This window comes from Ruditapes philippinarum, unplaced genomic scaffold, assembly GCF_026571515.1.
Source record: "Ruditapes philippinarum isolate M1 unplaced genomic scaffold, ASM2657151v2 ctg1636_1_1_1_1, whole genome shotgun sequence".
NCBI lineage: Eukaryota > Metazoa > Mollusca > Bivalvia > Venerida > Veneridae > Ruditapes > Ruditapes philippinarum.
This window is the reverse complement of record NW_026863136.1, coordinates 185,932-197,395: the sequence shown is the minus strand read 5'-3', so window position 1 is coordinate 197,395 and position 11,464 is coordinate 185,932. Positions and strand designations below refer to the sequence as shown.

Sequence of the window (11,464 nt, the reverse complement as noted above, 5' to 3'; positions counted from 1 at the left end):
AATAACAAAAACACACTTGGGCACAATGGGGCTTTAAGAGAATTTTTTTATCGAAATGCCTTCAGCTATTATTTGGTCTAACTATGCTGCGTTAATTGAAAACTTTTCATTCACATTACATTAGAAAAATAATTCACTTGTACACATAAACTTCATTTATTAACGACCATAAATTGACATTTTTATATTCATTAACTTTTTTCACTGAAAATAATTAGATATTTTAGGCTGAAAACCACTAAATATATTGTCTCTATAACCAGTCTAGACAAAAATGATCCATATTAAGATATCGCGCAATTATTTCCACGATTTATTTTCATTCGTCACGAATATGAGATACATGCAGATGTATAAATTAATGCATATTTGCATGTCTCAATGTCTGTTTTGGAAATATGTTGTAGGGCACAATTAATAGATAGCTGTATCAATATAATACGACGTACAATGTCTGCCATTTGTTACAAATGCTCTTCAAAAACTTTCAACAGTTTACCAACAGAACAGAACATAATATTATATCGACTTGTACATGGTACATTATATAAATGATTATCCGAAGTTAAACTTAAAGAGCCGAGAAGATGCGATTGAGTACATTATGATACAAAATAGTAAAACATATTAATCAATACAATATATTTACAGTACAAACTTGAATTACGTTAGAAATATATTTAAAAATCAATGTCACGTGCCGTTATTTAAATATGATTTCAAATAATACGTTGTTGAGGATCAACATTTTTGCATGTACTTAATTAATTTCTAGAATTACCATTTGTTAGCATTAACAATGAAATTTCTGCATTTTAATGATTCCTCTATGTTCTAGACTAAGAAGTATATTCATATTACTATTTCATATCAGTTTAATAATTTTTATCATGGGAGGTCCTTTATAGTAGTTTTTTTTTTTGCTAATTTCTATGAACATTTACATTATGGCACCCGTCCTTAATATTTATACAACAAAGACGGTATCTTTCATAATGTGGAAATGTATTTTGACCACATCTTCCAGTTTGCATTCTAATTGTAAGCAATTTATAAAAATCAAAGACTAAAACTGTTTTCAATTGTTGTAAATTTTTGAAAACTGTTTTTGTATCAAAGGAATAGACCGTATATATCAAGCATATTAAACACAAGTTACTCAAATTTAAGGACCTTTATGGCAACCGAATACACTTTACTATTAGTCTGTCTGCAAAATGATATTATGTATACATAGTAACGGTGCCGTGTATGGGTCAATTAAAATGTCGCCTGTGACATGAAAGGTTTTGACTAAATCTTTTGTGTCACCCTTTCCATTTTAAAAGATAAAGTAAAGTAGTTCTATAAGAACTCTTCATTGGGATTGCCGGCTTGTTCATGCTTAGGGTAATTGTTAATAGCGGTAACGATGTTCTGTCGAGTGTCCATAAAAAGTCACCCATCAGCCAGATTTTCCTATCAACATAAATGGCATTATTACTAAAATATACATTCGTAGTCTCTCACTAAATAAAAATACTGTTTTTTTTATAATCTGAAGTTAGATTTTCCAAATAAGAAAAAGGCAACTTGCTCGGCACATGGTAATTATAACTCTAAATGGTGGATTAAAGGGGCAGACTAGATAGAATGTGGAAAACGATTTTGTTTCTTAGGTGCTTAGTTTCAGGTGGTGGCTTTGTCTCCTATATTAGTAGTATGTTTGTTTCTTTGTTTTATTAGTAGTTTTATGCATTTAGAAATAAAAGTCAAAACCTGCAACTATCTCTTATGTTATTTTAAGTTTCGATTATTTTTCTCTATGCGTTTGCTCTTAATTCTTTGAATCATTTTACAGAAATCTAGACACAAAAGAAAATAAAGAACCTGAACAACGTCAATGACACCGGCTCCACAGTTTCCATTGGTGTACATATATACTGTTAACATTACTATAGATGGATTTTCAAACATTATTTTTTAATTATACATTTTTAACAAAAAATTGAGTTTCTGATTATTCATGGCATAATGTAACAATTTATTCTAGAAATATTCAGTTTTAGAAAAAAACTCTATTTGGGAATTATCACGTCATTACGTCACAGAACTGTTTACGGTAGTCTTTCAAAATATTTACTATTTATAACTTTATATGAGCCGCGTCACGACAAAACCAACATAGTGCGTTTGCGACCAGCGTGGATCCAGACCAGACTGCGCATCCGCGCAGTCTGATCAGGATCCATGTTGTTCGCTATCAGTTTCTCTACTTGTAAAAGGGTTTGTAAGCGAAAAGCATGGATCCTGAACAGACTCCGCGGATGCGCAGGCTGGTCTGGATCCATGTTTGTCGCAAACGCACTATGTTGGTTTTGTCGTGACGCAGCTCATATAGTGATCCTCTGCGTGTTATTCATCTACCGTAGCACATTTATGATACAGCCTCAGACAAATAATTTTATACTCATCTTAAACCTAGGTCACAAATAAGAAAATGCCGCCGGGCGGCGTCTGTTTCTCCAAAAAATCGCAATATCGGCCAGCGTCCGTCCGGCGGCAGTGACTATCGGACGGCAGCAGCTGAAAATTTTGCTCATCGGGCGGGCGCCTTCGAGTTTTAAGTAATACTTAAAAGCTAACGGCGGCCGGACGATAATTTTTGGGGTCACTGAGTATAAATATCATCGAGCGGACATCGTTCGGTCGCCGGGCGGCGACAGGGCGATGATTTTTTTGATCGGGCGATTTTTTGTTCTACTAAAACAGCGTACGATTTAAAAGGCGTCCGGGCGGACATCGGCCGGGCCCCGCCCGGTGCCTGAATAGAGCTAAGTAGTCAAACGATTATCGCCCGATACCCGGACGATTCATGTACAGGCACTGGGCGGTCATCATTTTGTTATCCGGCGACCGGGCTGCTTGTGTTTGTTGTAATTTCAGCTTGAAGAAGTTGTAATTGCCTCAAAAATATATTTGTGAATTTCTTTTGAATACTAGTAAACATGATTTTTTTCTTCAATGTCCATGCGAATGTCTGATTGATTTTCGCCTTCTACGGCCTCGATACTGGCCGTTGGTGACTTGTTGTCAACAACACGGACCAACTCCTTGGCCTTCCCCTTGGGTTTGGCAGCTGACTTCTTTGCTGGCATAATTACAACTGGCTGATTTATCTAGGATGTCATAAAAAGTCATTGTCGCCCGGCGCCCGCGCGGCAACCGTCCGATTCACTTTTAAATCGCACAGGCGCCGTACGGACATCGGGCGGCGACCGCCTGATCCGTTCAATTCTTTCTCTAAAATCCACTCGGCAAAAATCGCCCGACGACTGTTTCATTCGTGACCACGCAAGGTATCAGATTTAAAATCGCCCGGCGTCCACGACATCAAAAAATCTGCCGATTTTATAAAAATCGTTTAATCGGACGGCGCCCGTTTTATTTGTGACCTAGGCATTAGAGGGATGCTTTCACCAGGAAATAAAATCACGCAAGTACGATTATTTACTTCTTTCTTCCTTCAATATTATTAATGTATATATGTGAAGCCAAAACCTGTCACTGATCTTAGACAAATAAATCTGCCTTAAAAACGTCTTCATTTTTCCTCATTACGACACCTAGCAAAGATCATAAGTTCTTTGAAATAAAACAATGTAGAAGTATCAAAGAAAATGCGATCTTACGTGCGTTGAATCTGAAACAAAGACGTGCGATGGCAATTACAAAAAGTTAAAAGATAGATTAATTAGTCTACAGGAAATACGCTTGTCTGTCATCACTGATTAATACTGTTACAAGAGAATACACGACGAACATACACGATTTGTTTGTGTCCACTTATCATTAAACTCAACTCAATCACTCAACTATACTTTGAAAAATGTAAATATGCGCGTTCAATGTTTTTAAAGAACGAAAAATGATCATAAATTCTAATTTATCAGTTGTAAAATCGAAGATGACAATTCAAAGGAAAACAAAAGCGTTCAATAGGCAACATACTTCTAGCTACTGAAACATTCTTTTTAAGATTATACATCTGATCAGATACACCGAAAGCTTCATTAGAATAGAGAAAATGGATTCCTTAAAGAACACACAAAAAACCCGACAAATATAAAATGTTGCAGGCTCGGTTTGATTGACCCTAGTCATTGACCGCAGTGGTAGATGCAAGCTACCCTCTACCCCACTTCGCACCGGATGTAGCAGTTTTTTAAACAGAAAATATTTATGTTTAGAATTTGGAAACTCAAGAAACTGTTTCATGTGGCGGTGACTAATACTTTCAATGTGACAGTTTCGTTTTATTCGTAGCCTATGGCCCCCTAGTAAAAAGAATGTATGTGCCCTTAACGAGAAAACAATGGGCGAAATTGAATAGAATGGACTACTAAAAAGGGGATCATACATTACGAAGTTTACAAATTACAGACATACATCAAAATTTGAGAATTGTGCAACATATTCTAAGTGTATTATAAGTTGTTCAATTACGAGACCTGGAACAACCCATTTAGGAAAAGATCAAATGGAGGAAAACAAAAATACCACAATCAAAACAATTACGACGTGGCGATGACGTTTCTATTCAACACTACAGAGGATGATTTTGGAAGTTTAAAGTTTTGTAAAGAACAACGAATCATATGCCAGAGTCATGTAGACAAAGCATCACAACTTGTGTGATCATACAAAATCTCATCACACTAAGCTATCCAGCTATTAACTACAACCGGATGAACGAGGAGGAGCAGAATGTAAATGTGATCAAAGGGGGTATGGAGAAATGACAAGGTATGTTTAATTTTTTATCTTTTCTTTCTTTGCCTAATCACTTTAATCTATAACTTATTTCTTTCTAAGTTATTGATCGGACAAAGTTCAATCACCGTGACCAGCATCTTTGACCTAGGTTTCTGCCAAATAACATAAACAAAAGCTTATTTCTTATCAAGTAATTTGTCGGAAAATGATTGTACTGTGACCTAATTTCTTTCAGATCAAGTCCCTGCTTAGCTAAATAAAGCACGGCTTATTACGTATGAAGATATTGGTCTGACATGGATTTTACACTAAGGGTCATTGTGGTCTTGGCATTGATCGGACTAAAAAGTTAACCCGTTCTTCACATCAGTGTTGTTATATTTTTCTGGTCCTTCGGGATCATTGATGCCAGCACTATTAAATGTTGAGAATTGAGTACCGCTAAAGCCGGTGCTAGCGGGCGTGAGGGATGTTGCACTTATTCGTTATCCCTCATGTACAGACTCAATCAAACCGAGTGCAGTTTTCATGTAATTTTGTTGTGATTAATGCTTCCGAGGGGTCACTTTGTTTCCAGATTATTAAGTTATTTAAACAATTACTTAAATCTTCTCAGGTTATTGATAGGAAAAGGCTTTTTACACCAAGTGTCAGTGTGTCCTTGATCTTTGACGTTAAAATCCATAGGGTCATTTACGTACTATTAGCAATGTCCCTGCAAAGCAACATTAACCACCGTTTATTTCTTTGGAAAACGATAACAGGACTTATGGACGGAGCAGTATATTACAAAATTCTCTAACTTTTTGAGTGGGGCATAAAATATAAAACTCAAAATTTAAGTGACAATTCAATTGTTTATTTACTAGTTTTGTGTATTCTTTTCAGCAATTATATTTTCTGTGAGATACGTTTTGTTATAGGCGGCACTCGAAAAAAATATGCGGCTCCCTCAGAAGACAGTAATAATTTTGATTTTTGGAGCAAAGTACAAAACTCCATTTCAATGGAAACAACATTTACTGGTTCTTGTGAGCCAACATTACATGGGGCCTGATTTTTAATGTATCATCCGGGGACTTGTTAGTAAATTTAGTTAAAGTGGCTAGGGTATAACTCGCGAACCCTGGACATTTAAATCGGTAATAAGATGTAAAGTTCTGCATTATGGCAATGTCGCGTTACCTTTCTGACCTAGTTCGTATGTATCGTCATGTCGATGCATCGTTGTGGAGCAATTAGGTACTATCCGTTTGGCCTTCACAATCCTCGAGTATAAACATCCCGTATAAAAAATTATCATCTTCGTGCTCTCGAGTGTCTTATTTCAGTGTCCTCGAGGAACCCTATGAAGGCACAGTACTTGCTTTGGATGTTGACCTCGAGGAACCCTCTTAAGGCACAGTACTTGCTTTGGATGTTGGCTCGCTGCAAATCAAATTCGGACGATATTAAGAATTTATAGTCGTGTGTTTTATTTCTGGACAGTGTGACCTTGGCATTACAACAAAGGAATCGCCTATGTAGAGATTACCTTTCTTGGATTAACATAATATGGTATCAACCTCAGATGGATCCAATTGATTAATTTACCTTTCCAACACTAAATATCTTAAATGGACTATTTTTTTTCAGTCTAGACACATTTATCCAGCATTTAAGGAAAATGTAAAAAGAAAGCATTGGCTGAATAGCAAACAGTGCAGACGTTACAACCTACGGCACGGGTGAGCTGGATTATTTTTCTGTGCACTGATCGCGTAGGTAGAATCAGTTGCCGCCACAGACTAAGAGTTAGTGCACATCTTTATACATTAAAGTGATATTGTATCATAGTTTGGGGACCTTTCTGTTGAAAATGTGTCAGGGTTAAATCGTATACATATACATGCACAGTGCGTTAACTGGAGTGCGGGTATTAGTTACCCGCACTCCAGAGCATGCCCATTGATTGGCTCATTTTTGCTGGGGTTTACATATTGTGACGGCAGTGAAAGTGAAATCGACAGAAATGTCATATTTAGATGCTCGTTCATTGGTTCATTTTTGCCGGGGTTTCATATTGTAACAACAGGGAACGTGTTTTTATGTTTGACAATGATACAAAAGAGAAAGAACGCCAAAACACTCGGTAATCTGATTAATACTCGGGGGGGCTACGCCCCCTCGTACAAATCAGATAACCTCGTGTTTCGGTGCTCTTTCTATTACATAGAACTTATAAAATGTTTCCATTACAAAACGAACTTTAAAATGATATCTGTTAAAAGGGAGGGGGAATTTTTCTACTGGTAAATATGTCTGCTTCACAACAGAAAACTTGTGTTGAGTCTTACTTGGTCATGACAACCTTTACTCATATGTCAATAGTATTACTCTAAAAATGATAATACAACTTATAAAATGTTTCCATTACAAAACGAACCTTCAAATGATATATGTTAAGGGGAGGGGCGTTTGCCTAGTGGTAAAACTGTCTGCCACACAACCAAAAACTTTGTGTTTGAGTCCTATCTGTGCCATTCATATTTCATTAGTATTATTTTCTTTCAATGATCAGGACAGGAAAGTGATTATTATGATTTATATAAGTTGCAAGAATGATAAATCCTACAGAATTGCCATTCGTGACGTAATACTTCGATCAATACAAGTTTTTAAATACGGAAAATATGTATGTATTTTTCAATTGGAAATGATTGTATTTTGATTCGGAAACATATTTCTAAAAAAATTAATTATTATGTTTGTAGTCATCCTGAACTTTGACGTAGTCAGTTCGTCAACTTCTTCAGCGTCTCCTAACACGTGCATTTACACCTTTGTTACATTGGAGAGAACAGCAGGGTAGGTATTTATATAGTTAATGATGTAGAAATAAACTGATATTGTGGATCCTTGTTGACAGATGGTCTTATAAAACAGGTCATCTTGAGTTTTAATCGTTTCTATATGAAATTAAATTGGGGACTATAGATTTGAACATCGTCTATTTGTAGTCATAATTCGAAAGTATATGTATAAAGCATTTAAATCGCATTTCACGAGTTATTGCCCCCCTTTTTAATTTTAAATGTTTATTAATTTAATACTGAAAAGATCGTTTTATACTAGTACATGTATTCTAAAATTGTAAATTTGTATTTTAATTTATATGCATTACTATGTACGTTAGTTGTTACGTGAGCGTTAACGTCTTAACGGATTTTACGTCATTTTATATGTCATTTATATAATTTCTAACCAAGCCATTAAAGTTGAACCTGCATGAATGTATTGTTTTAATATATCCAGCTTTTACATGTAGATTTGCTTTAATACTTAGTTTATTGCTGAAGTCATTAAGTATGAAGGGGTCGATTTTAAGCATTTAAAGGATCAATTATGGTTCATTGTGTATAAATGATTTGTTTCTTATTAGAGGCTCATAATGCCTCAGAAATGCTTTTATTTTTATTTCTCAACAACTTTTGATTTTCAAAACATCCTAAAAGTTACTCATGGGCCAATTACCGGAACCATCTTTTTCATCTGTTGTGTTTTGGCAATAAGTATAGTTATGTTGAATTAGTATTTTACATAAAGTCAAATTACTACTTTGTTTACATTTTACTACTTTTATGACAAATTATTTCAGAATTATCGCTACTTTCTTCAGGAAACAAGGTTCTAACATTCTGTAAAACTATTATTTGAACATTATAGAATTCATGTTTGCCCTTTCTAAAGATGTAATAATTTATTTGTTTCTGAAGCATAATGCACCTTTAAGCGAGCAGTGTCCGTTCAAAGAGAGAACCCGCCCTAAATCTGAATTAATACAAGGCTGTGCAACAAAATCTTTCTCGATCAAAATTTATCGATTATCATTCATTTAAACAATTATACTGTCAATTATATAATGATCAAACAATTAACATCAGCAGAAATCTGGAACTTTAAACATAATATCTTCTGTTGCATATACTTAGAGACCATATGTTATTTTGTATTATATTATGCATTTAGGTGTTAATTAGACGTTACATGATTTATTTTGGGCGCTGGTGGTTAAGGGCATTGACTACAAACCACTTGCCTCTCACCGCTGTGGGTTCAATACACGCCATCGTCTTTCTTTCACGTGAGAAAGCTATCCAGATATCTTACGGAATGTCGGTCTACTGTGCTCGTTTGTGCCTGAAATAATTCACAAAGGAGCACCTGAGGTCTTCCTCCACCAGTATAGCTGGAAAGTCGCAATTTCACATATACTAAATGCGACGTAAAACCCAACTAAAAAAAGGAAGAAAGAAAAAAAATAAACCTGATTTATTTACTAGTCTTATGTGACGTCAGAGGATCGTCTAACGTTTTACTGACGATTGTTTTAACTTTCTTTCTTGGATTAATACAGTAATAACGTATTTGTTTATTAAATCAGTGTGCATCGTCTACATTTACTGAAATTATTTTAGTAAGTTCTTTTAGGTTTTTATTTAGCAAACACATGAAGAAAAAAAACAATATTTCTTATCTCTGGTGAACATTTCGTTCTTGCGGTAGCGTTTGATATTATTTATATAGTAGACGTCTTTAAATAAATTTTGATGGTTTACATATATATGTATGGTAATGACACAACTGTGATTTTGTAAGTGATATACTTGTACTACCAGGATAGATAAATGACATAGTTTAATTCATCGTTTTATTGACGACTGAAAATATTTTCACATTTACGTAACAACAATTTACATACAAAAAGTACAGATAATAATAATAAAAGTAGTAGTTTCTACTGGAAATACACATATAGGATGTCTAAAATATTTTATATATAAAACATTTCACAGTTGGCAATGAACAAAAATGCATGATATTTTATATAACATACAAAATGTGTAAATCAACATGTTTCTCAATATTGTGTAAAGAAAAATCCCGAATAGGGAACGCTAAAGTTTTGTGACACTTATATATTTAAGACAAAAACGACTCAATTTTGTCTATTCTGTATACATCAAATCGTTCATCCATGCGTTGGCTCAATATGGCATTTTACGACAATTGTGGCCTATGCACGAGCAAGTAAATGCAGATTTTCTCTGTGTTTTGTCGTCTGCCGAGACAGTTTTGGTCAGAGCTGTTCTCTTCTTGAAAGTAACATTTTAATTTCTTAACGTCTTTTTGACATAAGAAATATGTTAGTAAAACCTCGGTTGTCTGATATAAACATGAATGCACGTGTGTCCTCGATGTCACGTATAAACATGAATGCACGTGTGTCTTCAATGTCACGTTTATTGACCAATAGACATCCTGCATTTATTTAACTTAGAATATGAGTGTCTGAATGAGTCTGCATTTCTCAAATTAGGTTTTATAGTCACAATTGAGGATACTGCGGTATCGGAGTCACGGGTGTCCTGTTTCCGGTGTCATGCGCATGCGTGTTGCTGGAATTACTATGTCGCTCGTGATTATCTTCGTCTGCAATCAAAGTCATTAGAACTGTTTAATAAGATTAACAAAAAGGCAGCAAAATAACAGGATTTAGCAAGTTGGCAATAGACGAGCCAGTGATATTTACATTTTCCTTGATAAAAAATAGCAATATAATATAAATACGTATTTAAAATAATTACAGGAAAGAGAAAGGAAAGTGAATTTCGTTAAGTTAGTTTTATTGAAACTTCAATATTTACATATTGATTGTCCTGTCCAAAGTGTACGTCATCTAGATAGATGCTATGCGTTAAAAACTGTAGGATGTAAAATTCTTTTGTTGCAGAGAAAAAATCTGTAATAATCTGTATTTATTTCTCTTTACTTTTATATCGAAATTTCTAACTTATATTGAAAATCACGATATTTTCTTGACATCAATTAGACAAAAGGACTCACCACTAGATATCTGTTTATGTGGTTGTATTTTCTCATTGTTATTTACTGGGATTATTTCTTGTTTCTGGGTCACGTGGTTGACCATATTCTCTGGTACCTTTTCCTCAAGTCGCTTCCTTACACGCCTCTCTTTCTTTAAACGCCGCAAAAGAATATCTGTATAGATGAAACATATTGAATATTAGTAAAAATTGAAGTTTGAAATTGTCTAAAAGTGATTATATTCGTATCTTAATAAGCATTATGATAGTTTATGATAGTTTATGAAAAAAGTGAAGAGAGAACACAAGTAAAGGTCTTGAAATTGTGACTAGAAATTGTTACAGATAAGTTCAGTAAAACAAATCGAATCATGAAACATCAAAATACTAAAATTACAGATAATTGAAAATGAAATTCATGTAATCTCTAGTACTTTCTCGAGATTAATTTTTCACGTTTTAACTACTTATGGTTTTTCAATAGTTTGAAGAAGGAATCAGGCGGTTACAGCATTATATACAATGTACTGATCATCTTATATGCAAAATAAGTGATATTAAATGCACTGTAGATCTTATAATCGCAAAACGCAATTTACTGGGCATTTTATATGCGCAATACACAGTGTACTGTGCAATTTGCGGTTGATTTAACAAGACTAACATGCGCAATACACAATGTACGCGGAGACTTATTAGCGCAATGCGCAATACACAATGAATGATGGATCTAACATGCGCAATACGCAATGTACGCGGAGACTTATCAGCGCAATACACAATGTATGATGGATATAATATGCGCAATACACAATTTGTGATGGATGATCTAACATGTGCAA

The 11,464-nt window shown here is 34.6% G+C and overlaps 1 protein-coding gene across 1 annotated transcript in view; it reads right to left on the bottom strand.

The window, feature by feature from the left end:
* Nucleotides 1–9,419: 9,419 nt before the first annotated feature.
* The window catches only part of LOC132721249 (dachshund homolog 1-like), a 42,893-nt gene continuing 40,848 nt past the window's right edge, over nucleotides 9,420–11,464 (bottom strand). The window contains exons 8-9 of the mRNA XM_060705527.1: nucleotides 10,642–10,797; nucleotides 9,420–10,227 (exon numbers count right to left, since the gene is read on the bottom strand). Of these exons, the coding sequence (XP_060561510.1) occupies nucleotides 10,124–10,227; nucleotides 10,642–10,797 (260 nt within the window). The 3' untranslated portion in view covers nucleotides 9,420–10,123. The remainder of the gene's footprint in view (nucleotides 10,228–10,641; nucleotides 10,798–11,464) is intronic.